Source organism: Chroicocephalus ridibundus, chromosome 1, assembly GCF_963924245.1.
Source record: "Chroicocephalus ridibundus chromosome 1, bChrRid1.1, whole genome shotgun sequence".
Classification (NCBI taxonomy): domain Eukaryota; kingdom Metazoa; phylum Chordata; class Aves; order Charadriiformes; family Laridae; genus Chroicocephalus; species Chroicocephalus ridibundus.
The window spans coordinates 99,608,299-99,636,174 of NC_086284.1; the positions used below are offsets into that span (position 1 = coordinate 99,608,299).

At 44.5% G+C, this 27,876-nt stretch overlaps 1 protein-coding gene across 1 annotated transcript in view; it reads right to left on the reverse strand.

Annotated features, from left to right (window-relative positions):
* The window catches only part of UMODL1 (uromodulin like 1), a 48,422-nt gene extending 26,820 nt beyond the window's left edge, over nt 1-21,602 (reverse strand). The window contains exons 1-10 of the mRNA XM_063337307.1: nt 21,524-21,602; nt 20,813-21,055; nt 14,200-14,361; nt 13,686-13,792; nt 11,581-11,773; nt 10,476-10,616; nt 9,557-9,676; nt 7,555-7,809; nt 6,025-6,137; nt 3,313-3,532 (exon numbers count right to left, since the gene is read on the reverse strand). Of these exons, the coding sequence (XP_063193377.1) occupies nt 3,313-3,532; nt 6,025-6,137; nt 7,555-7,809; nt 9,557-9,676; nt 10,476-10,616; nt 11,581-11,773; nt 13,686-13,792; nt 14,200-14,361; nt 20,813-21,055; nt 21,524-21,602 (1,633 nt within the window). The remainder of the gene's footprint in view (nt 1-3,312; nt 3,533-6,024; nt 6,138-7,554; nt 7,810-9,556; nt 9,677-10,475; nt 10,617-11,580; nt 11,774-13,685; nt 13,793-14,199; nt 14,362-20,812; nt 21,056-21,523) is intronic.
* Nucleotides 21,603-27,876: the final 6,274 nt, after the last annotated feature.

The window sequence follows — 27,876 nt, forward strand, 5'->3', positions numbered from 1 at the left end:
TTATTTGAAGTGACAAAAATATTGTAGGTTTGTGCTATAGCTATATCAAAAGCATATATTATACCAAGTTCTGCACGCAGTACCTCCAGGTACATCAGGTAATGAATAGATCTGTTACCACTAGCTACCAGTAGATAGAATATTAAATAGATACTTAATCCAAATAATCTTCTCCTTCAAATAGAAGGTAAATGCAAGTAACTCCCCCGAGAAGCACTCTGCAGTTCTTAACAGAAAAAGTGCTAAGGGCAAAAACTCTTTTTATAAAAGATTTCTTCTCAAAGGTAATACTGTAAAATTGTGACCCTCTTTCTGGTAGTCTCAGAAAAGAGATTCCGGTTCATCAGTGCATGGATATGCTCTAAGGGTGTTCCTTATGTCTAATTTCGGCTGCTCTGAATCAGTTAGGGATGCTTCTTTCATGGAGTTATAGACATATTTTATATCTGAGCCTCTTCCCTCTTGAGGGATTTAGATCTGAAGTCTTGTATTACCATTCACACCCTGTTCCAGTAAATATGCAATGGCCGAGTTAATGCTTTGGACACAAATAATCGCAGTGAATCCCACGTGAGCCCTGCCTGTGTGCGCTCCCTTGTGCTTACACCTGCACTGCCTCAGGGCCGTAAGTGGGGGAGGGCAGAAAACCAGGCTGAAAACCGTGCCTTGGAACAAATAATTCCGATCAGAGGCTAGAAAATTGTTTTGAACAATGCATTATCATAAGCGCTTGTTCTGCGAACACGCAGAGATTAATCACTGTGATTCTTTCTCTGAAACAAAGGAAAGTCCCATTCTAGAAACAGAAAGCACAGAGCCACACATACATGCACATACATGCGTTCGTCTTTCTGCTTGCACGTGGCCTTCCCCTTGTACTTCTTCCCAGCTAACACTGCAATTCTTTTTCCTTTCTTCCTCATTAGGTAGTTGTTGTAGCCAGGATTGTTTCCGTTAGTCAATTTCACGCGCCTATGGCCAGCACCTGCCTATTGCGTTACAGCCTAGGCCGCTTAGAGGGAGCACACTGCAGCTGTGGCTAAAGCGCCAGCAATGAAAGCGCTCTGGCTAATGCCTTACTATGCTAAGAGCTAATTGTGACTCCTGATGGCTCCAAACACCATCTGAGACACGGTCCTGTGCTAATTGCCAAATAACTTACATTCACTGGCTCCATTGCCTCTGAGGGTTTCCTTTCTCAGCACTTAGCATGGCTTTTTAAGCAAATTCCTTCACCTCTGATGGCCACATTCAATCACGCATCAGACCAAAACATTTATGTTCTCTTCTCAGCGCTCGCTGGCACTAGTACCTCACTCGTGCACACACACACACACACACACTCTGCACTTTTTTCCTCTATAACTATTACACCTCAGCCAAGGTGTGCTCTGTGCTCTCTTTCTGCACTCTTGGCATCTCTCTGGACTTTCCCGTTTGGCAAGTGCCTTCCCCCACATACACACCCCCCTCAACCAACAGTCCCACTCCAAGAATTATAAAAAAACCCTGCCTTTGTGTTTGCTATGATTACCCATTATACCTGTAAGGGGTACATGCAATGGGTAAAATTTTGTGAAGCTCCTTGCTTAATGATGTTGGAGATGCTAAAGGTTGGTATGATTTCACAGGGAACCCGTGGAGGAGAAATCTGAAGAAATCACTTTGGATTCAGGGAGTCTTGGACCAGAAAACAGTCGGTGGCTGAGAAAGTTAGTGAGAGGCATCATCTACACTTGCCGCATTCTTACACTTCTCCAGGAATTGGCTCCTGGCAGCTACTGAGGACGAGATATTGTGCCTAGATGGATCTTGGGCCTGACTCAGCACACATCCCTTTCTCTTTCCTTAGCATGCCTCACACAATAGACAGACATTTTAGTGTCTCTATTAATCATGGCAGTAAGCTTAATAATTTATGAGTCTTCAAAGAGAGACGCAAATGCTCCACCCCCTTCAGTTGTGCAGTCCCTTCTGACTTCTCATCCTTGCTGCTTCAAAATTGATTTCCCTGCTCTGCCGCTGTCACTAAACTGAGCACGTAGCCTTTTGGTGGCCAGGCTCCACAAGGATCCAGGTGGAATTGCTCCACTGGTGGAAGAGGAGCTGTGCGGGCTTACTGCCAAAGGGCACGTCCCAGGGCTCTCAGGGGTCAGGAAGCAAAACAGCCCATTATACAAATCTTTCCTTCATGTGCTACACTCCTTTGCCTTCTTTTCCACATCTGAGTTCAGGAAACTCATGTCAAACACACGCTTGTTTGAGCAGAGCTAAGAAATAGATCCCTTTTCTCTGCCCCTAAGGAGGAGCAGAGGAGTTGGCTGTGCTCCCGGCGAAGAGTGGTGCTACTGGAAGCCACCTGGCTTTCTGCAATTAAAGTAACAGTCCAGAGCTATTGCCTTCTTCCTCCTGGCTCTTTCAGTCCCAGGATCAATAATGTTTGTACAGTATTTTGGCACACATCAGCATCTTGTAATTCAGTATCTGGTATTTGGAGGCTTCAGGTGCAATTTGTCTCTCCTGCTTTTTTCCTGTCCTGTTCCCCTTAACCTCCAAGTGCTCTGCAACTCCAAAGGGAGTTTTCCCTGATCACAGTAAATAAGCTTTTAAGGCCTCAATGCACTGGGGGAGAAGAATAAGCCGTTCTGTTGGCTTTAGCAACTCTCCAAACTCTGGCTGTCTCTGCCAGCTGGGAAACCTGAAGCCAGAACTTAGGCCTTTGAAGATAAAAATGGTCATTACTGAAGATCAAACAAAGGCCTAGTTTAGCATAAATTCCTTACGTGTTTCTTTACTCCTGTTCACTGAGAGGACATTTGGGAATTTCTCTGGATGGATTTCTACGGTGAAGATGTTAGATTTCTTTTCTTAAACCCTGGCCCAAATACAGCCCCACAGCCTTGAGGCACAAAACTGTCTAGAGGGCACGTGTATCTGAAGGCTACAAATATTCCACAGTAATCCTATCTGCAATTCAGTGTGAGAAAGATATGGCAAGCTTCCAACTGCTCACAAAGAAGAGAGGAAGGAAAAATTAATAGAGAAACCGAGGGCTCAACTCCTCCTTAAACACAGCGGAGCAGCGCCTGGAGGTACCTGGGGACAGCCAATGCTCTGTTGTCTGACCCCTCCTGGGCTTATGGATAAATGACCATGGAGGAGTTCTCATGTAATGATTTTTTCTCTAACAAACTACATACTTTGTCTCTCTAAAAATTACTTTTCATGAAGAGTGACGGTGATACTGTGCATGATCGAAATACGAACTCTGTTTTCTTGTTTGAAAAAAAAAAAAAAAAGAAAAAAAAATACCTTCTACTGCAGTGTTCTGCTGATCCACCAAAAGCGCAGAGCCATTGTGCAGGTAAGAAAGCACTGGGGCAAACGTGGAGGCGTCGACCGGAAACTCGGGATCCTCCACAGTGATTCTGAGCCTCACAACGATGCTTCCGGCTTGCAAGGATTTGGTCTGCACTTTCAGCTTCCCAGATTTGTATAAAGTAGAAATGTTGGGTGGAAATGAATTTTCAAGCTGAGCAAAGGGAGGGAAGCATCGACAATTAGGAAGCCAACAGGAATACCTCCTTCTAAAACTGAACTATGGTGGTACCATTTTAAAGATTTATATATGCACAACATAGAAAATGTTGCAAAAAGAAAAGTTTCAAAGTGTTTCAGAAATCTTGCTTTCCAGAGATTATTGAGGCACAGAAAAGTGTGAGTCTCCTTGGTGCATCTAGGTACCCTTGAAAATGGTACCCATCCGACCACTGGTCTTAGAAGCCAGACTTCATTTTGGCTCAAGGGAGCAGAATTCCTTCTGCCCCTGTTTGCCTGCATCGCAGCTGCATTGGCCCCATAAGTCTGCAGGCATCAGACCCTTGATGTTAGCTCTGTATGTCACATAAGCTTTTTGTCCCAAGCCTCCTATATATTCACCTCTGCACTCCCAGACACAGTAACTTGGTCATCTCCACTGTTGCTGGAGCAGACTCTGACTTGATTTTTGACTACTATCAACCAGCAGTGCCCCAGGCAGTACCCAGGCAGACCGAACATCGGCCAGGGGCCAGTCCCAACAGGCAATCTCAGTGTGACCAGCGTGCTTCAGGAGACCCAACTGCACAGGTACAGGATGGTTTGTGTCAGTTGGTGTCAGTGCCAGAGAGTGGTTCAGGAAATGTTTCATTTACTGTTATGGGCGTAGCTTTAGCTCCCAGCGATTATTTGAAACTCACCAGACCAGGTCCACCCTGCAGCTGAGTCCAATGACAAAGAAATCTCAGGATGACCTTACAGCGGCCTTCCAGTACCTGAAGGGGGCCTATAGGAAAGGTGGGGAGGGACTCTTTATCAGGGAGTGTAGCCATAGGATGAGGAATAAGGGTTTTAAACTGAAAAAGGGGAGATTTAGGTTAGATATTACGAAGAAATTCTTAACTGTGAGGGTGGTGAGACACTGGAACAGGTTGCCCAGAGAAGCTGTGGATGCCCCGTCCCTGGAGATATTCAAGGCCAGGCTGGATGGGGCTTTGAGCAGCCTGGTCTAATGGGAGGTGTCCCTGCCCATGGCAGGGGGGTTGGAACTAGATGATTTTTAAGGGCTTTTCAACTCTAACCATTCTGTGATTCTATGGGAGACAAGAAAAATAGAATCATAGATTCTAAATAAGGGTGGATGACCTCAACAAAATGCATTTGTGGCAGCTCAGCTTCAAGGCAGTATCACAATTACACTATGGTTAATTATCAATTTGGTAAGTGGACACATGAGTTGAGCAAAAGGTATTACTCTGAACATTAAATCTGGCATACTGCTGTCTGTATTTGAGCTCTGCAGGAGCTGGCTGTTTTGCCTTACATTTCTAGAAAGCATCTCCTTGCTTGAACCTTTTGTTCCTACATACACCTCAAAGGATGCCTTTGAGCACGCAATGCAGCACCATAAATCAACACATCTTTGCTCCCATTCAGCCAGAGCTCCCTCCAAAATATTCCTATGAACAAGCTGTTTAAGTGGTCTAAGTTCAGATCAGGGTGGGAAGGCAAGAAAAATAGAGGAGAGAGGAAGTGAGAGGGGGATGCTGGCTCCCAACCATCCAAGGAGGCAGAAGCAACACAGATGGGCAATGCTCCTTTTCCTTCCAAACCTCATGATGCCAATTAGGCCTGCATCAGTCTCAGAGGAGATTCCCTGACAAAAATCCTCCTGCACAACAAAAGCGAACAATTTCCACATATGGGAAATAAAACCATGTCAGGAGGTTCAACTTGCAATTTCTCATGAGCAAACGCCTCTTCTCTCCTGGCTTCAAAAGTATAGCCCCATTACTGTTTTTATTTCCTCAGATGTATATTCACATATGTTTATGAGTCCCCCTTTGCTTTGGGAAAGTCTAGTTTTGGATGGAGATTCCAGTTCCTCTGTATGGACCCTGTTCTTTACAACAAAACTGTAAGAGATTGCTGTGTCTGAAACATCCCGCCTGTTTGGGAAGCTGGCAACAGACTTCATGACTCAAATTTTGTTTACGGCTGTTTACACCTGAGCATGGACAGTGGCTACATGTGTGCATGAGATGAATGGGGCTGGAGAAAAAAGCCTGACCTGGTCACTTTTCCTTAAGAAGAAAAAGTTTTGAGAGCAGTCAGACATTTATTGATAAGACATCACTGAAATGAATGACAGCAATGTAATTTCAATAATCCATTAAGAAGCCTCAAGTCAATTCAGTGTGAGTTTATTGCCAAAGTAAAGATCCAAGGAAAGGAGTCCCTGTTGCATGCTTGCATTTTTAATCCCTTTACTCTTCTGTAGAGGAAAATGCTCATTGCCTCCATTGCTAATAAGGCCAAGGGCTTGATCTGTTTAGTCAGTTGGATTTTGTTTTAATTATAAGGAAAGGTCACAGGAAACAATATGATGATTTTCAAGGGATGTTTCAGCCAGGCATAAAATCCTCTATTACATTAATAAATTCTAAATTGAAAAAGATATATTACCCACATATGTTTTAGCGTTACCTCTGTAAGCAACAGTCTTGAAAATTCTTCATATGCTGAGCTGCTGGCATTATGGAAATCTTCAGTGAAGTTGTAGTTGAGAATCCTCATAGTAATACCAAATATCTTGGCATCTGTAGGGCACAACATTTAAACGCACACTGACAAAGCAGAAGAGGAAAGGATCCAGCCAGAACTGATGTACCCGGACCAAAATCTCAGATGTCAGAGGGGGAAAGAGAGGAGAAGGTTGAGAGAGTTTGGTATTAAACCAAGAAAATAAAGCCAATACTCTGCTATAAGCCTCCCATACATTGAGGAGATGCACTTACATCAGATCCATAAAGATATTTAGGTGCCTAATTCCAGCTGTGTGAGAGCTGGGTATACACATATCCTTGTAGATCTGGCCCTACATAAGTCCTGCATTGAACTCCAGGGCTGAATTGCCCCTGAGCTCAGCTCTGCTCCACCAGTCACAATTATTATTTTTTTCCCAATCTCGGTAGCATGGGTAGTAAATATATTCTTAAACTGAAAACAGTAACAGAAAACAGTGCACACCACTTCTCTGTGTGGTAAGCCCTGACAGATAACGAACAGAGCACGTGAGCCGAAACCAAGAGCCAAGGAACCTATTAACCACTTTAACCTGTATAAACAGTCAGAGGCTGTTACTCTTTGGACTGATCTTTGGAAAACTCTTCTTTTTCTCAAGGGCTCCAACTTCATACTCTGAAGTTCAGCCTACTGTTTCCGTAGCCACTAGACCTCCTACTTTCCCACTACAAAAGGAGTAATTTCCTTCTGACCCAGACTGGAGACATCCCTCGTCTGATCAAAGGGAAGGCTCTTACAGATAAACATAAATAGCAGTGTTCTCACTCTGGCCACTATTAAATAGTTCACTGTCTGTGTTTTGAAGAAAATATGGAGAGATTTATTTCTTTATTTGCATGAAGGCTTAGGAAACAATTTAAGGATAAAGGAAAAGCAGAATTTTGTTTGATCAACAGACTAGGGTCTCAGGGAGCTAGCATCACTAGCTAATTGAACGAAATTATGCAGGTATTCTTGCAAGCTTTCTTACACAGCCCTTGTTATTCCCTCTAATCCTGGTCACTCAAAAATATTCAGCTGAATGCGGCCATCCTCTGGGAACTCTTGTTAGCATAGCTGAGCCCTTGACATAACGACTGCATTTCTCACTGGCCACAGTCCTCAGCCAGGAAAAATGGGGCCTGATGGGAGATGGGTGGCAGCAGAATGCAGTACCAGGCACAAAAAAAAATTAAATGGGTATTCTAGCTTAGCCTGGTATCTATAATAGTCTGAGTCAGCTCCAACACTGCTTTATCAACTAAGGCCAGAGCTCTGCTGCCTGATAGTCTGAGTTGCATAAGTGATGGCGTAGAGGAGAGAGAAAGTGCTGAAGGAAGAGGGAAATGTAAGTCAGGGAGGACCAAATGGATCATTGCTGAACAGCAAATGAGTGGGAGAAGAGAGAGAGGGGGAGGGAGAAATTCTATATTTTTTAAAGTAGCTATTTACCTGTTTTAACATTTTGATGGGAAATGCTGGTTTTACCACAGGTTTCATAGCCGAGCTCTACTGAATACACCACACCTGCTTCCAGTCCAGACACATCCATTTTCATTTCTTCCGTCTTCAGGTCTCGTATAATCTCCTTGCCCTTGAACACTTGGACTTGGAAAGTATGGTTCAGAGTAGAATTGACATGCCAGGACATTTCAAAACTGTTGCTGGTAACGCTGAAGATTTGGTGGTTTCTAACTGCAGAGGGATCTATTGCAGTCCCAGGAAGAGTCATCACAGAAAAAGAAACATTTCATCTTTAAAGCATTGTGTTATTCGAAATCCATTATAGAGAAGCACTTTGACAATCAATAGGAGAAGCTCCTTTTTACATTACATCAGGACAGATTCTGCCTCTCTCCCAGTACCAGGTATCCTCTTCCGTGAACCATCCCATTAGAGGGATTGGGTGCTTACTCTTTTTATTTCTTTGTACTATACCTATTCATGATGGATCTCTCTTAACGCTAATAATCAGCCAGTGAGCTACAGGTTCAAGCAACAGAAGTAAGTTTGGAACAGTGAATCTGTGTACTCTACATACATTGACACCTTCTTTGCCTCTTGTCACTTTAATCATCAAAATGCACCTCTTCAGGCAAAGTCTGCCTTGATTTATGCCTGGAAAAAAAACACAAACCCTGGCTTTTACAGGCTGGGGGCAGAGTGGTAGGCAGCGTTTCGCCTATTTATGCCACTCTAGTCCAGTGCAATCATTGTCATGTCGATGGGAAAAGACAGGACCCTTGAGAGATGATTCCCCTCCTCGAAGGAGGAGGAGGAGGTGTCTAAATTGGGTAGGATGAATTGCCCTCCAGCAGAGCCTGTCTGTCTCCACTAACTAGAGAGAGAGCCCGGACAGTGAGCACAGACTAGAAGTCTCTCCTGTAGACAGCTGGGGTGAGGTGAGATGAATATCATCCCCCACACTAACCAAGAGATCATGGCATGCTGCTGCCCCAACTTCAATTCTTTCATGCTGATGGTTAGCCTGAGAAAAAAGGGTTATTTTCTTAAATTATTTCAATAGGACACAATTGTTTCCAGGCCTCTGAATCATATGGCTGCCAAACGCCCCCAAAGACATACTGCCTCTACTCTAGCAGGACTTCAGTGTAATTCCTCTAGCTTCAGCTTGGATCAGAAATTGTGGACGAAGACCAAGAATATCCAGCCTGTCTCTCTGACCTAAGCAAAGAACTACTTAAAGCTATTTCCTCCCACAAGAAGAAAATGTCTTAAAAAGGACTGTGATAACACTTGCCTGAAAGGGCTGAAGCTGCCCATATAAAGACAAATCTACTGGTGTTTGTTCCCATCATAGTCCCTCAGACAGCTATCATGTATAGCAGGAAAAGTATTCACAAAGGTTGACTCCAGTGTAGGGTAGCTGCGGCCAACTCCCGTACTCATGTACCCCACCGTCATCTTCACGGACTCCAAAGCAAGAAGCCCACATCCCGGTGGCTGTGGCCAGGAGGAGCTCCTGTGGTTGGTAGCAGATCCTCCCATACCTCGTTCTGGGACAAGCCTGGGACATGCAGTGAGCTGGGTCCAGGGCAAGTGAGTAGTGCAGAGCCCTCACTGGCATGCTTCTCACGCTGGAGGATTATCCAGCACAAGCCCTGTGATGGGACCTACACTTGAATGGTTCACCAGGTGCAAGTGGCTCAAGAAGCCAGCATGGCCACCTCCACTTCCAGGGGGCCAGCTCCCTTTGGTAGCCATGTAAATAACAGTGGGGCTTCTCCAGTGGTCACAGCACTACAGACCCCAATACGAATGTCCTGTTTGGGCAGCCTCTCTCTTTGCATTTCCATACATGGACTTTCATTCCAAAACTATTACCAGCTTCTGTGAACACCCTCCTGTAACTCAATCAGCCCCAGGACAAAGGGATCAAAGAGTGGCTGAATTAAAAGCAAGACAATATTAATTCAAATCCAAGGTTACTTACAGCACCCAGCATCTGTAGATTGGTTAGTCATGGACGAGAGACTTGAATTACTTATAGACGGAGAGCTATTGCTAGCATTAATGAGATCCAAAGCTGAACTTGGAGTAGATGCTGCTATGCCTACGGGAAAAATAGTATTATCAAAGAGTTAAAGCATTCCTAACAAAGCAAATCCGAAATAATACCATTCATGTTTTCCGCCGATGAAAAGCAGCAAGAGAAATAATATAAATAGAAATGAAAATAAATGTATTATCATATCACAAAAGCATAAAGTAATACATTATCTTAATTTTTGAGATTAAAGGATTGTAAATTTTTTTTCTGACTAAAGCATTGGATCTGCAAGCAGTTATTTATCTCATTATCTTTAAGCCTATTAGCAAGCCCATTGATGTCTGGGCTGTAAGTACATGCCTCTGTATTTTGCTGAACTGGTAGAAAGTATTATTTCACCCATTGCCAAGCTCCGTCTGCCTCCAGCAGAGGACCTCGTATAATCCAGGGTGGGATTATACAACCACTGAGTCCCGGCTGCAGTCACACAGCCAAAATGGGAAGGAGAGGTCACGTACAAATAGTGTCACTCATCGTATTTCCCCGGGAGGCTGGGGAGGTGCACTGACACTGAGCGACGTGCTCTGAGAAGCAGTCATGGTCTGAAGCTAGAGGGTTTGGCAGGTGAGTGGGGACAACTGAGGGTGAGAGATGAGAAACAGCCAGGTACTGTGAAACGCATACGCTGCATTTCAATCAAAAATGGCTAACAGCTGGCTTACGTGGCATCTCCTCCCGACAGGAGGAGAAGGGGCACTGCGTGCTCCAGAAATCTTTGCCTTGCAGGTGGCTCCTGCCATAGACTGCAATGTCTTGCAGAAGTGTTCTCAGTATTTCCCAAGGTGAGACCTATGTTTCTTACCTTCCTTTCTTGGGCTCAGGTGGTGAGGGTTGACATCTGCATGTTCATGCTGAGGGCCACAGCTGTAATAACCCTCCAGATTTACACAGGTGTTTTTCTCGGGACAAGCGTTCAATTCAACATGGGAACATTCATTGACATCTAAGAAGAAGAAGACACCTTGCACAGATATTGATAACAGCGTCAAGATTGATCTGCAATGAGTGTAGACCAGGCTCTGGATATGATAAAATCATTGTAAATCTGCAGTAACTCTGCTGAAACTGTTCTGGGTGTACACGGGTGCAATGAAAACAGAATGCTGCCCTTCCCCAAAACTAGCCCCCACTCAGTTATAACCCTATCGCTTTTTACTCCAACTCTTTGGAATAAGAGGACAGTTAGTGGCAGCTCCTGCTTACAGTGGCAGGGTGTCATCCAAACCCAAGAAACGTCAGCGGTGGGGGTGAAGGACACCTACCCAGTGATTTCACTGGAAGTTGGACTGAGTTTTCAAAAGTAAACACAGAATAAGAAGTGAGAACAACGCTGCTTACGGGTGCATTTCAGAAGTGAAAACATTCAGATAACTACACAATAATAAGTAGATTAAAATAATTTAAACTCAATATATATAAATATTTACCTAACATTTAAAAATTAGGTAGTAATATGCTACAGTAATTAACAGACTACAAATACTCCTTGTTTCATGCAAGCTACTAGAAGTAAGATATATCTATAAGAACAGACTATGTGTGCTTCCCAAGAATACTCTAAATAATTTTTTAAGAGCCTGTTTAATACAACTAATGATTGTGCTACAAATGTTGAACACCTTTGCTTTTTCATATGAGGATGGTCTATGTTACGCTATCAGGAGAAAATAAAAAATTGAGGAAGCAGGACTATTCCCCTCCAAACTATTCACTCCAGAATAATTACTAACTAACTACAATCCTCTCCATCCTATAATGGATAGGTTAGGGCCACTTTTGCAAAGTTTACAAGATTCACTACTCTGTTTTTGAAAGAAAATTGATAGTCATACAGACAAAATCCCAAGTGAAGTTGGACAAAGCCCCCTGAAAAAGCTTCCCCCCGTGGCAGGATTATAATAATTAACCTTGAACTTCTGTGTCAATCACTTCATACACACGCTTCACGATGTCCTTCAAGGAAGAAGAAACCTCTGCTAGCGGAGCTGGCTGATGCAGTCCAATGAGAACATGGGAGGCCACTGTCCCAGCATATACTTCTGCGTGGTTACTCTGGATGTGGTACACAGAGGCATTCAAGGGCTGTAATGCACCAGTAATCTGGAAAACAGGGTAACAAACGCTTTGGTATCTCATTTCTTTATCAGCACAACTGTATGGCAATGAAGCATAATCTATGCAACAATTATCATCATAATCTGAGTGTAGAAAGCACCAATTCAGAAGCCATACCAAAGTGGCAACATTTAGGTCTGTATTTATGCAAGGTGAGCTCTTCTTATTATCACATTTCACAGCAGAGCTACAGGACAGTAGTGACAAGCTAAGGGAGGTGTGGAGCTGCATGTCAGATCTCAAATGCTTAGGCAGGAGGATGCAACTCAGGAAAATAAGAGAAAGGCTCAATAGACAGAATATACTTTAGACGTGCTATTAAAATTCATCTGTAACAGCTGTCAAACACTTCTTACTTTAAGCAACTAAAAAGACTGCTGGCACAGGGAGTAGAAAGAAAGAGAAGAAAAGCAACAGGCTGAGCAAGAAGGCTGGGACTGAGAGCCATGGAGAGACCCCAGGCCTGACCGAGTCGTCGCAACTGTGAGTCAAGGATCAGAGAAGGGACACGGTGGTGCGGGGCTGAGCGTTAGGAATCAGCAGAGCAGACAGGACCTGGGAGACCTTCCTCTGAGTAATAATAGCTCATTGCAAAGTTTCAGTTTGTATTTGCCATTTTTTGAGTGTTTGACTTTGCCATAGCTTGCTTTAGACCAAGACGTAAAAGTCTTGGTAGATCATTGCCCTCTGTTCCCTACTATACAGTGACAGGACCAGGGTTTCCTGCTTTTTAAGGATATGGTGAATTCAGGTAGGAGGATGAGGGAAATTCATGCAACAACCCCATGCTACTGCTACCTTCTATTCTGCCCGTCAGTGCTAGTTGATGATGGGAGATGGGTTTCCTTTGCTACTAGCCCACTCCCAGCCGGAAACTGGGGAGGAGCAGAAATAAAAATGGAGGGAAATAGGCAACTGCCCTCTTGGGTACCTTTCAAAGGACACATACAAGCCTGGTTCTCCATGTCATCGTGGCATTAAGGCCTGGAGAGTCTTTGCCCCAGTTCATCAATCCATTCCCTAAATACCACCTGAGGGCCAGAGAGGGCTCCCCTGTCTGCGCATGGCTTTAGTTTGTAGCCTGCATCTTCCTGCAGTGCCTCCTTTCAGGAAGCGTGCCTTACTTCTCTGCTGGGGCTCTGCTTTTCTTGGTTGCCTTGGACTCTTCCTACCTGCCGTGTCAGGGATGGGGAGAGGCACGCCGTGCTGCTGGCGTGTGGCCGTGCACGTGTTGTTGCCAATGCCACTGCTAATCCAGGCACGAGGCAAAGCCTTGGTCTGACAGCAAAAGCAACACCCTGCTGTCTCCCCCAGCGCTGTTTCTGTGGCAAAAATGACAACAAAATGCCCTTGAGCCAGACACAGTCCCCTGCCATAATCCTGGGGTTTCACAGTGAAGCTTCTGGTGCTGCTGAGGCCACCTGCCATGTAGGTCCCAGTGCCGTAGATCAGCTGTATCGCTTGAAGGGTTTAACTCAAAACTCCTTATCAGAAAGCACCACACTTTGCAGGTCTTGAAATCTGGACCCTGTTGGTCATAGACCCAAAACTGAACTGAGCTGGAGCTGGAGCAAGCATTGCTTAAGCAAGAAAAAACCCTATATTTCAGAATATCTTTAAATTGCCCTCGGAAGAGACCTGAAAAATTTACTAAGGAAGCTGGCAGATCAATGTTACTTGAGCTCCTTGAGAACGAGTGTGACATTCACCAGTTAGAGATAAATTAGGGCCCCAAAAAATTATCTAGTGGAACAAAGGGGGAGTGACTGGCTGGCAAGGTTATGCCCAGCGCAGAGGACTCTGAGATCCTTCCTGGGCTGGAGCAAGTGGTGGTAACTGACTAACAGAAACAGGGACACAATGAGCAACACACGGGAGCGTTCGTGTTTGTACATACCATGGAGTGCAAAAGGCGCGAATGATTCAGAAGGTAGGAATCCACTCTGATTAATTCATTAAAATCCATTTTCACAAGCACTGTCACGTTGTACCAGAATGTTCGTCCTGAAGCGTACAAAATAAAACAGCCAAGTCATCTGAGGTCTGATGCTGTAGAAAGCGACAGAGCTATAGGAAGGCTCTGAGAAACCGAGGCAAGTTTTAACTTTGACATTATGAAGGGTCCACGTACAGCCATCAGCTGCGGCCTCGTTTGCCAATTGCCACAGGCAGCGGCACCAGCGAAGGAGGAGAAGCCAAGGAAGGTCCACTGGACCCACAGCACCCACGCACTGTTCAGTGCTCCCGGGTGCAAGTACTGAAGCTGAATATCCTGGAACTGATCCAAAGCAGATTCCCGTATTTGTTTTACGAAGAGCTATGGTAACAGTTTTCCTGCCCACTCCCACCCTCAGAAGGAAAAATTAAGCATATTTCTATTAGAAGCAGTCTTGAATTTATCAGTAACATACCCTCTGGCATTGGATCCACACAGCCTGCTCCTTTGGATGAGTTGCAGCATTTTTTAAGCCCTGGACATTCAGTATCGAACGTGCAAGGATAATCAGATGTTTCCATATTCTCCATTGGACAAACACCAGGTCTTGAGGCAAATACACTGGATCTATTGAGTGCTAAGTAACAAAAACACTTCTGAGAACAAAAATATAGAAAATCATTTCCATAAAACTGTGCTATTTAATTTACAGCAAACACCTCCTCCTCATTTTAGAAGCGTGTCTGCTCTGAGGTTTTCATGGGGAGAAAATAGCAGCTTAAAATACCGTTATTTCATGTTAAGAGTGTAAATGTTCTCAGACTTTTCCCTTGTTCATGACATTTCTGTTACAGAAATTTTGAATTGATAATTTTCCATTAATAATTATGGATCGATGGATGATATGTAGATAGTCAAGTTTCTAAATGTGGAGACATTGAAGCACTACAAAACAGAAAATATGCCTGATGTCAGCTCTGACTAATCCAAGCCATATATAATGATCAAGGAAACAGGTCATGTCTAAGCTAGAAATCGTGAGTTCTCATTTAACCTTTTGTTGCGACAAAGTTAACCTTTAGTTATAGCAATTGAGGATGTTACATGAGAGCGGAGACAAAATGCTCTTCTCAGGTACAGTTAAGTGGGTTACACACGGAGGGGCGGGAGAGCAGAACTGAGCCCACGGTCTGCAGCCTGGCAGCAGCTGCCCCGTATCAGCCAGCCAGCCACCGCGGGAGGTTGGTAGCCCACACCGGACAGCCCTGCAGAGAGAGCAGCTAAGGCAGAAGGTTGCTGCTTCCCAAGCCAAGGGCAGACGGTGGTCCTGGCTCAGGGCCAGCACATGCTCTTCTCCAGACGAAAAGAGAAAATATTTCTAAGCTCTACAAACATCGCTTTCACCCACACTCTCAAACACAGCCCCAAGTAATGCTCAGCTCTGGTCTTTCTAATCAGCCTAAAAGATTTCTTTTTTTCCATTAATTTCGTGCCTACAGGTTTTTGGTCCTATGAACTCTTGATCCATTACTGGGCAATTAAAGTCATCCACTGGACATGCAGTCTTATTTGCATAAAGAAATAGGCTATTAAGACCAATGGTTTTAAGGCCTTTGTCTTTTGGTCTGTGTCTTTTGGGGGGCCCTAAGTATGCTTGTCAAAGGTCTCTAAAAGGTAATTAAGAAAAGCAGGCATAGCTTAATGATGGGTGTCCACACCTCTGATGAAAAACCTGCCAAAACCCACAAGCTGGAGAACTGAGTTGAGAGCTCTTCAGCAGCCTGCAAGTTACTTGCAGGTGGAGTTTCAAAGATTTGCATGGAGAATACACGGGACGGCACTTTCCCACAGTCTTTTATGTCGTATTTGATACACTGCGTGTATACTTCGTGTGCACACAGCCAACGAGCACATGCTTTAACAGGGCTGTGAGCATCTGTCAAGCAGAGCTGGTGTTAGACCCACAAGACCTCTGGGCAGCAAATTAGGGAACTCGACCCCCACCTGGAAAAGGGCGAGAAAGAAACTCTCTGCGTGCTCCTTCTGGGACGTTCGCCCATCCTGCCAGCCTCTCTCACTGGGAGCTTGCACAGACACGAGCGCCAAGGGATTTCCCTGCGTTTGCAGGGCACCAGGGCTCCTCACTATTCCAACCAGGTGCATCTTGGTAAGTTTGACACAAGCATCTAAATCCCTCCAGCTCTGCAATTCAAGTGCAGTTCAAGCAGGTTTGAAGTTCAAAGCAGCTTTTTCCACCGGAGTCTTTTTTTGGCATGCTTTACTGTGGTGTAAAAGATTTAATGAGTCACATGCAATTTATCTCAGAAAACACTATTGAATCCTGGCTGAGTGCCACACTAGCCATTTATCTAACATCAAAAGGTCATCATTTTCGGATCAGCGGAAACAGAGATGGATTCACATCACATTTCTGCCTAATTGTACCAGATGCACTTTGAAAATTCAATTTGTGCTCTCCACTTCAATCATCTTGGGGACAGTCACTTACCAAGCAACGCTGCCAGCACTGGGGAGCAACCCAGCCAACTCCTCTGTCGGTTGGATAAAGTATTAGGCTTTTCTCCTCCGTTATTTGCATAAACCTACAGAAGCAGAAATGCAGCACCCAGTGCTTAGCAACGAAAGCTCAGTTACCAGCCTGCCTGCATGAGAGCCGCCGGTCTGCTGTGACTGCAGGGTGGAGGGATCTCCCAGGAGACAGATGCTGAGGGACTCCATCAGCTCAGCCCTAACCCCCTTCCTCTCCCTCCTTCCACCTGGAAGGGCCGGGTTTCATCCAGAGGGTGCGGCAGAGCCAGGAACCGAAACCCTGCATTCATCTCAGGCATCAGAAGGTGGAGACAAATCTAGGAGATTATAGGAGGAGCTCCTGGCAAAGCCTGCTACAAAGGCAGGCTGGCAGTTTTCATCACAGGACATGTTTTCGGGGTCTTTGAGCACTGCTAGCCTTTAGCTGCTCAGACAGATGTTTTCCATCCTGATTGCCTGTCCGTGAGTTAATCATGATGGAGGGCAGCATCGGGATGTGCTGGTTCAGCATCTGACAAATATTTAAGACTCTTCCCCATGAAAAGCCATATCATGCGCTAGAACATATTCAGAAGCCATGGGCTAAAATCCAGCAACACCTGCTTCTGGGTGAGGTTCCACCCTCCCACCCCGGAGGGATGCTGCGACGCTGCCCGCATGCCCCCGGTGACACCGCTGTCCCATGGCTTTCTGGCAACAGCCCAAGCAGGAGGGACAGCTGTGCTGCAGCTCCCCGCTGCTCCAGTTAGACCCAGCATGCAAATATCTGCACGCAGGCTCTGAAAGGTCTCAGCCCTGCTGAGGAACTACCTGGGCACCTGAAATGAACATTTTTTAACTTTACAGTTGTTTTTTGGAAAACCTTAGGAAGTTATGCACACAAAGCATACTCTGATTGAAGTGTGGCCTTAACATTGCAAATGAAGAGCTCTCGAGTTACGAACTCTAGGATTAAAGTTGGCTGGGCCTTCTTATTTCAACGTATTTTCGTATACGTGTGCTTAAAAACCACCCCTCATCACGTGTTGATGCACTGTTTGGATCCCTGGCTGGGATCCAGCAGGGTCAGATGGCAGATAAGGAAGGAACCTCTTGCCTGTAGCTCTCTGGTTTCATCTTACCCAGTAAGGTGGAAGGTGGGCAGCAAACCAGCTACCAGGAGAAGTGGCCATGCCGCTTATTCAAGCAGCCTGGAGAAGTGGACCCTTTCTCTACCTGAAAGAAAAATCCTGCAAGATGCTGGGAAAGTTCCTTACAACAAACTCATAATAACGTTTCAGAGCCATGGTTTTTACAGGTCCAGGAATCTGACCTGCAGCCCTGGGACCTGCTTAGCAATCGGGGGACTGCTCACAGTCACCATCGAGGACACGAGGCTCTGCGCTCCAACCACGCAAGTTGTTAAAAGCAGCACTAAACGCTCTGAAAATCAAAATCAAAATAAATTTTGAAAAAAAATAAAACCGCATCCTAGGTGTCTGAGAGTGGGCACACCAAATGGCTTGATCCCAGTCTCTCTGCAGCTCCATCGCCCAGCTGCGAAAGGCAGAGAACCTCCCTCCCTTCCTGCAGGATTCGTGGAGACGAATTGCTGCCCGTTGAGTCGCCCCGGGATTCACCTCAAGAGGTGATAAATACTTTTCTATTCAGAGAGAGGCTTGGCAGAGCACTGCACCACGCACCAAACGCGGAGGCCAGGATGACGCGCTGCTGGGAAGCTCCTTAGAGGGGCTCCATCTTCCTTGAGCACCACAGGGAAATGCAGTCCTCGGGGCATGGCAGCGCTGGATCAGGTAATTAGAAGAGTTTACTAATATGCATGCATAGGCACAAAGAGAGGAAACAAAGATTGGTTTTATTTAACCCTACCATTAGAATTAATTATAGCACTTCCTAACTATTAGATAGTTCACTTTGCAATTTTTATTTTTAAAAAGTAGTTTGTACGTGCAATACTATCCTTCTGGAGTGACGGGCAACTCGTGAGAACAACTGGAGTAACTTGACTAATGATCTAGACGTTTTTTCCCCAACAGTAAAGAAATAAGAAGAGCGGGGCCTGCCGTATCCCAGGCAGGGGCAAATGTTTCCTTCTAGGAAGAAAAGGTAGGGAGTGGCCAGGAGCAGGTTACTACGAAAGGTCACGCAGACCTTTCCACTCCTAGTAGGATGGAGAGCATGCCAACATGGATAACGTCAAGAAGAAAACACCAGTAGTTCAGCAGCGTGCTGTGCAGTAATTTCAGCAGTTCCAGTTTCTCTTTTCATCATTTATTTAAGACTGTGTCTAGACAGTGCATTACCATTCACAGAATTTATGACTAATGCCCTGAAAAGCAAAGATACCGGAATAATGTAAACACAGAAATCACCTAGAAGCCATTCCAATCCTTTTATGGTTTAAAACATTCCCGAATTAACTTTGACAGGAAAAAGAGTCAAGGTGACCACAGTATTTCATGGGCAAACCTGCCCAGAGCGCCCATCAGTATGTGGCAAGGGCAGAGCGGAAATTCTGCAGCTAAGCTTTACAAGAGATTTACAGATTTGTTAATGTTAGGTGAAATAAACTCATCAACTGCTCCCAAGCCTAAAATATCCCTAGAGATGCTTTTTAAAGGCGTAGAATTATATAAAATGTTACCAGGATGCCTTTTTTTCCCCACCCCCACCCAAGAAGACGGTCTGGATTTTCAGAGGTTCTGAAACACCTTGAAAATCCTGATCACTTACACAGTTTCTTATGCAAACAGAGGCAACCATAACTAGCCAGTGACCCTTCAACATCTAGCTGAGACAGCTATTTCCTACTGCTACAGAATTAAAAAGCAATTTTCTCCGATTGCTCTTCAGCCTTGTCATTTGATACATGCGTGCACACATGCATGCACATGGCAAACATGTCAAAAAGACCTTCCTGAAGTGACTATTCTACACTAATTAGATCTATGGAAAAATTTCCCCGGCATGGAACTGCTGCTTGGAAAATAGGTATGATCAACAGCGGGTCTGCTGCCGGTCTGAGAAGACTGCCTGGACATACGGTAACCTCCAGGTCAAATTTTGCCCTGGCTGACACTCCACAACAGCCATAGAGACAAACAATTGCAGGATACAATAAACGAGGGATGATGTCTGTCTAATTATGCTTTCATGCCTCTTCTCCAGTAAATCATTTTAAGAACAAGTAAAATACAATCACCACTTCTGTGTTCCCATCTTTCTGCTAAAGGAATTTTCCTGCTGGACACAATATTTTACCAGTAACTGTTGAGAAAATACCTTGCAAAAAAATTGTTTGGAGGTTCATTTTTGAGTGCTCTGAAGCAACTTAAAAGTAGGATGAACACATCGTTCTTTACAGATCCCATGACAAGACATATGGCTCATACCCTCTCATGTCACGTTATATGATCTGATGCAGGAGCAGGTTTGGGGACATTCCCACAGAACTGAGTCACCCATGTCTTATGACCCAAAACGAGGGCCTGGGCTGCAATAGGACCTTTCCTTTTTGATCTTTTGTTACAGTGTTGAGACTCTGTAAATTCCCAGGATGATAACTTGAAAAGGGGAAATGGAGAAAATGCAATGTCATACTGAAAATAGGAGACAAAATTATGTCCTGCAGAACTTTTGTGGATGCTGGAATAGTTCAGCGCTGGCCTGGTTAATCCAATATGCCTGTTCAGCCTAAAACCATGTGACTTTAACCATTAAACAATAAAATAAAACTAAAATGCTCCTTTTCCCTAAGGAATCCCTTCCACCTATGACTCGGCTTCTGCTAAAAATTAGCAATTTCTTGTTGACAGCTGGTAGCCCTGATATGGGGAGGAGAAAAAGCTTCCATCTTGAGTCAAAGATATTTAAGTCTTCCCAAGCAGAGTCTTGTTAAAACTCAGATCAGATCCACCAAAAGGTTCACCAGCTTCCAGTCCTCCAACATAGCCCTAGGTAACCAAGGAAGCCCTGAGAAAATGGTCCCTAATGTAGAATTGATCAGAAAGTGGTTGGTACTAACTTGTCCTGAGGTCACAGGCTGTTTTAAATTAACACCAACACTGGGTTTGCATCCTGGGAACTGACCCTGCTCCAAATCAAAGGAGAGGTTACCCCAGTGCATCCCGAATTACCTTTGAGAAGAAAGCTCCTACTGTAAATGCAAGCATGCTCAGAGCACACACAGCACCAGGCACAGCCACGCGAGTTATTGCACTTGGGCATGGACATTGTCCTGAAGCAGGACAATTGATGAGCCCTTGTAGAGGTAACAAGCAGGTGCCTTCTTCATGGTCACCTGGAACTTTAGTGAATTTGCTACTAAGGGTGGCAAAGAGCAAGAGTCAGGAGCATTAGTCTTTCATGTCTACTCCTTACCATGTTGGACGAAGTTTACTGTAGGTTTTTGCAGGCTCAACAATGTCAATGAACAGGAACCAATTGCCCAGAACTGAATTAAGCCTTTACATGTCTCAGTTTAAGTGAATCCTCTTCATCAGACATTTATTTCAACTATTAATCTGACTAAAACTTACCTAAAGAACAGTAGAGTCCGACTTGCTCATATCCTTCACAGCAATCTGTAAGAGTGATGGTTTCAGGGACTTCAACAGTATGATACTGCATTTTATAGTACGTCCGGGGACACACCATCCATGGTATCCATCCTCCGCAGGAAGTGCTTTTCTCATAGGACTTTTGGTAGGCAACCATTTTAAACACATTTTTGGTAAGGCTATAGTTGCACAGATGGTACCCTAGCAAAGAGAGGCCTTTTTCTAGGGAGGAAAAACAAACAAACAAACACACAAATGGGAAAGAAAGAGATGAGCACTAACTTGTCACCCCAGAGCATCAGTTCCCTGCAGTATCTAGTTAAAAATAGCATTATGAGAAAGCAGTGACAGAATCAACTCAGATGAATGATTTCCAGGAAGGCTGATGTTAGGAAGAACATCACTTCAGAAAATGGACAGAAGAAAGAATGAGTAGTGACTGCTTGTCATATGCATCACTTCAGTCATAAAAGGATGCAGATTGGCAGATAATTCAAAGAGCTCTCAGTGCCTTCAGGTGCAAAGCAGGTAAAGGGCAATTTAACTCAAGTAGAGTATAAAAGAAATTAATATATGTTAATAGAAATTAGCAGCAGAGCAGAATAGGCACTTCCAGGGCAGAGTCATCCAAGTACTTTAGATGTCCACTCCAGGCTTATGCTGCCAAATTTTTCGGTTTTCTCCACTGACTATAAAGGGAATAAAGGGCGAGGACATCATGGGCAGATGAGTCACAGTGGATGTCTGGAATAAGACATCCTTCAGACATCGCCCTAGGCTAAAACTGGGTATTCATGCATCATTGGGAAGGACTTTCAGGTATCTGACACAAAAGGTATTCCTTTCCTCGAGCTCCTATGTTGCCTATCTGCATCTGTAGCAGACCATATTAGACCAGGCCCTTTGAGAGCTGCTGTGGTTCATTGAGTTCAGTATAAACGAAGTCAGTAATAAGTTCATTAACGACACAATTTCATGCAGGTTTGGGAACAGGACTCAGTTTCTGGAGTTCTGAAACCTGTCATGACGAGGAGCAAACTTTTTACATGCTTTACTTAAAACTGAAATGAGCAGGAGCAGGAAAAAAAACCACCCACCACAAAGAAACCCAAACAACAGCAGCAACAAAACCAGATGGAGTTTAAGAATTAGCAGTAAGCAACTACAGTCATGTCACAGACATCAGGCTGTCTCTTAATGAGATGTCACAGAAGCCATAGGGGCTGAGTCACCCTGTGTCCCATTTGGGAAACAGATGGGATAGAATTAAAATGCCTATATCATCCTTTAGACAAAGCAAAAGAAACTTTAATAAGGATAAATATGAATTAGCTGCAGGGATTCAAGTATGGCAGGACTGGTATTTCTGAAAGCTCTGAGGGGACCAGGGCCAGTCGACAGACAGACTGAAGCTAACATAGTATACACAACAAACAGCTTATTTGTACAGTTTATCTCCTGGGTGAAAAGATGAAACATGTAAAAAACAATTAAAGGAAAAAAAAATTGTCAGGTTCTTAGGAATTATGTGCTTTCCAGCTAAACAAAAGACGTATGTGCAATTTGAACAGGACTGGGAAAAGAGCTTTGAACTGGACGATCCATTTGCAGTGCAAGGACAGTCCAGAAGAATGGATGGGATAGGTACCACAGGCCACAATACGTCCCTCAAGCTGACTCAAGCAAATTACCCAGAAGGTCTTCCTCCAGCCCTGATCTCAGGAACTGCTCAAATAAGAATAGCCTGAAAGATATCCCCTGCCTTAGGTATTCAAAAGGCCGTGAAGAAAAATGGATTTGCTTGGTGCAGTTCCCAAATGGAGGCACGGACACCTCCTCGCGGACAAGGGCACTTTGGAAGAGCAGAAGAAAGGAGAGGGTAGCTGAGACTGACCACGGACCACCCCCAGCCTTCCCTCTCGGGTATAACTAACTTGCGTCTGACCAGACCCAGGAGGAGCATCGGGCCCCTGGGAGTCCAGCCCTGCTCTGCCTAACCCGTCTGTGCCTTCATCCTGCAGCAAAAGGCAGAGTTTGGTGCCGGGGCGTGCTACAGAGGGTGTGTGTGAAAGCAAGAGACCTCCCAGCAGGCTCCAGGGAGCCCCGTGCTGCTGCTTAGAGCAGGTCAGCAGGAAAATATCAAGAATAAGGGCATATCTGGAAATCTCACTCTCTGCCTCCTCCCCAGCCTCAAGCAGGGTACCTCTGTGTCCGGTCCCTGAAGACAGAGACAGCAGCCGAAAGGCCTTCGCATCCCTAAAAAGCACCAGGGTTGTTCTTTCTCCTTAAGAAGAGAGTGAAAGGAGATGGTCATGAGGAGCAGGAAGGAAGACATCCAGCCTATCTCTAGCTGAGGGGCTGAAACCCACACCCTGCGTGGCCCAGGAGAGGACCCCAATGGCCAGGATGGAGGTCTGACCAGGGCCAGGAAAGCCCATACCCAGCCGTGGCAGGTAGGTGGCTGTGCAGGAGGGAACTGAAGGTGAACTGAGCCTGAGAAAGCAAGGTGGCCTCTCTCCCCTGGTTAATTTTAGGACATCCCTCTGGGAGAAGGGAAAAGAGAACACATGTGGGTTCCGGAGCAGAAATCAGAGATCAAGGGCTGCTTTTTATCCAATGCACTTGATCAATTACCACTTCACATCAGGCGCAAGTGCCTTACAAGAGACAGGTAGCTGTCATCGCATTCTGTAAAGCATTCCCTTGCCACACGTTAAGAATGCTCCAAGAATACCTACCGTGGAAAATGTAGACATGTAGGCATGGGGGAAAAAAAAAAATCTTGTTTTCAGCTTTTTTTTTTATTATTATTAGTTTGGGACCTGAATGGCTAAATACCCAAAGTGGAATGGAAAGAGTATCTAAATAATTTTGGATCTAGCCTCTATCTGGAGAAAGAGCACAAACATCTGTTGGCGATCAGGGATCAGGACGAATTTTGCTCTGTGGAAACAAGAAAAATAAACTATTGTATTTAGGAATCGTACTGTTAGAGTATAAAATTATGTTAGAGGGGGTAGGGTAGGTAAGGAAGAAGAGTCCAGCCTGGCTCCTCATCACTATGATCCCTCCGTTTCTCCAGAGCTCACGTATTAGCACGGCTAGAGCAAAGCAGGCACGGGAAGAGGACAACTGAGTACGGAGTGCACGGAATATTCGTGTTGTCCGTGCAGAGCTGCGGCTGCAGCAAGGACATAGCACTGGAAAGCTAAAAATTCCAGAGTCAGCTGAGCTGGCTCAGGCTCTACAGCAATGTGCAACATAAATACAGGTATGAAATTGAGAATAAAACAGTATAGAATTAGATACAGTTTATAATTAGAAGCTACAGCTGTCAGAGTAGATATGAAATCATATTTCATACTTAAACATTGATACTGGGTATAGAATGAGGCTGATAAAGCCAAAAGAGAAGGTCTGAGATATAGCCATGGTGGTACAAAAAGATACCCTCGCTGGAAGAGGTTAGCCTGAAGGTGACAGGGAAAGGTGCAGCACCACCAACCTTGCCATCATCCATCACTCCATCCAATTTAAAACAAGCTTTGACACTCACAACGTTCAATTATTTGCTGACAGCAGTTTCCTGCCGAGCAATGTGGCTTAGATCAATTTGTGCTCTTTAGTAAATTGGCTTTCTGTTCTCATTACCCCCACCTATGTGATTATGGCACTATCAAATGGAATTAAAATGCGTGGGCTGTTGTTTCCAGCAACACAAAGCTGAAGTCAATCGCAAAGCAGGAGAAGGCAGGCAGTCACCCGACACGAGTAGGGCTACGTTAACTCCTAGCATCTCTGGACTTCAGGCTTTTATCTTAGTAACCACCAGCTTTCAGCACTGTCAGGGAAAGTATACGTTTTATTACATTAAGCAAGCGCAGAAACAATTAAAGCAAATACTTTATTCATAGGAACAAATGCCGAGAGGAAAGGCTGAAAGGGAACCCTGCGTTAGAAGCAGGCTGCTTAGAATTCAAGGTCAAACCCTGATCGGGTCTGAGCGCATGATTAAAAAATCAGCCATAAAATACGCTTGGTAGCATTCATGCCACAGACTTAGCTGCAATTCCGGAAACTTCACTGCTGAAGTGTCAGAAACGCCACTGTGAGCTGCGATCTGCAAAATCTTTTTCTTGCTGGAGAACAGCAAGAGCCAAAGACAAGCCCCTTTCTTGTCTTGACATAACCTTAAAAGTAATCTGTTGGAACAGGTTCACAGAGGGCAGATTCAAACTCAGCTTTAAAATGCAAAGGCTCCGAAACACGAAGAAAAGGAGATTAAGGGCTTATTTTTTTCTGGGTATTCCAAATCCTTTTTAAAGTCAACGCCATTGACTTTTAATGGCACTAGAATGGGTGTTCTGCTGACCCCCGGTCTGTAGCAGCCTCTTTTTTAAGTGCAACTTTGACAGAATAACTGGAAAGTCTGCAAGGCTTTTAAAAATATGGTTTGTATTTTAAGTGAGACTTGAAAAACCACTTAAGTAAAAAAAAATGCAACAAAAAGCAGCCAAAAATCACGATCTTTTCTCATCTAAATAAACCAAACCAGAAATTAAGAGCAAATTAGAATTTAATTTGGCAGTTACAATCTAGCAATTGGGTTAGGATTTTCCAAATTACAGCCCATACCATAGATGAAAGTTAAACGTGTCTTCCACAGCCTCATTTTATGCATCTCTAGGAATTTGCCAGGTACATTACTGCATCATTTCCGCCGAAAGCTTATTTTAAAGACAACTTTCAGAAAAATTTGCACATTACTGAACACAAAGCAGGAATCCTACTCATTTTTTTCTGGCACAAAGGAAATGACAAGGCTTATGCCTGGGGATGAGGAGCTGGGGACAAAGGTTGTCTTTTGGCTTGGTTAGATTTTCTTTGTTTAATTATCAACAGAGGAATTTTAAATTCCATTTAAATGGCTGAGACATTGCCAGTTCTCTGGAGAGCGGCCACCTCGGCCGGTTTATTTCAAATAAAGAGACATCCCACATCCAAACCAAGCTGTCCTCTACAACAGCCGTGGTCCTCTGACCGGGTTTGCATCACTCACCGGTAATTTCATTTCCCCTTCCCTGCCGTGTGGCTGCCCAGAGGATGAGAACAGAAAGAAGAGCGACCCTGGCCATTGTATCGCCCGTCCGGGATAAGCCCTTCATATCCCTTCGTTTCCAAGGCGGTAGAGCTCGATCGTCCTTACATGCAGGCTTTTGGATTAGGGGGAAAGGCGCTCTGGTTTTTTTTACCTTTTGCAAGTGGGCGATAACTACTGGCAACAGAAACAAAGAGGCTCCTGTGGGAATTTTGCTGGTTCTCTCTCCCCTTCGCTCTCTCCCAGGGGGGAACCTGCCTCTTCTACCCGCTCAGCTTGGCTCCCCACCCCCCTGCCTGGCTTTGAGAAAAAGACATTTCAAAATTGCTGGTTTAGCCCACGTTTATCCTTCTGAGAACTTATTCCCTCTCGCACCTTGAACACCTGGCAGCCAGGAGCCAGATTTACGTACCTCCAATGTCAGGTATATGCATCTTGAATTTCATTTCTGTCCACACATCAGCTGTTACTACTTTTTAGGTCTTTAATTTTATACTTTGAAAACAAACTAAGAGTAAAAGCAGATGCCTACGTCCATGTTTTTTCCTGAATGTAAGCTGTTTCACTAGCTGCTCTCACTGTGCTCCTCATTTCATTGCAATTTCAGCATCACATAAACCAGAGCAATGGTAGGCAAACAAGAACCTCATTAGGCAGGGCATGAATCAGGAGATTTGACAAACCGAAATCCCTTTCTTCTCATTGTGTAAATCATGAAGGCATTTTCCCAAGATAAATGTGCCTGCAGCTTTACAATGCAGGCCAATAACTTCAGTGCAACAACACTTGGCTCACGCAAAGAAAAGAAGTAAACATAATTTGATGTTTTATGAGGAGCTGACACTGAACTATGGAAAATCACAGGTACGGTTCTTGGAGCTGAGGCAGTATGTTCAGACCAGCACCTAAATACATATTACAGTATAACAGACAGTTTCAGGTGGATGAAAAAGCCAGATGTAAGGGAGCTAGAACCACAAACTCTCTCATTGCTGTATGTTCAGAATATCTGTAATGTCATTTCTGTAAAACACTGTCGGGCAATCACTGTGTTAGCGCTCACAAGGTAGGAGAGCTGGGGGCCTAGAGAACATGCAGGGCCACCAGGGGAGACGCTGGGTGGTTCAGATCCTCTGGCAGAGGGCAGAGCCAGGGCTCCGTGTAGTGTCGAGGCACTTGTGAGCTGTTCTTCTGGCTTGGAAGATAAAATATCAAGTTCATCGGGGGGGGGGAAAAAAAAAAAAAAAAAAGAAAAATTGAAGCTTGCCCAAACTTCACTTGAAAAATGGTTTTGGAAAAAGTGGAAAAATGGGTAGAGGAGAACATTTCAACCACAAAACCAAAAAAAAACCCAAAATATATTTTGGTTTGGAAACATTGCTGCTATGCCTAAGGAGAATGTGTACCTTAACACTCTTCTGCACACAAGAGGATGTGTGGTCAGGCTGTAACCCCCAGGTGCACCATTGACACCTCCTGTCAGCACAGGGAGGCAACAGGGAGACCCCGGCTGTAGGCTGCACAGAGGATGATGAATCTGACTCAAAAACCCCACTAATAAGAAAAAGAGGACTTGAGTCAGTGAAGTTCAGTTTGTAAATAGAAATATTTCTTCACGGTCCTTTACATTTTTATTTTTTTTAACATACTATCCAGATTTTCTGGAAAAAAATATCTTGATTTAATTTTTTTCAGCTAGCACTAACAAAAAAGATCTATAGACCTTAGAAATGTCTTGGCACCTTCTGCAAGAAGCGTATGTCCTGGCCAAATTCTAATATAGGTAATTCCGGACTGGCATCTGAATTGCATTGTATCTGGGGTCTCCCACTTACAATCCTAAATTGCTGGATAGGGTTGCCATATGCCCTGAACAGTTGCTGCTTTCCAGAGTTAGCTATAAAACAAAGGTCATCATCTTCACTGCTGAGGACTTCTCTGACTG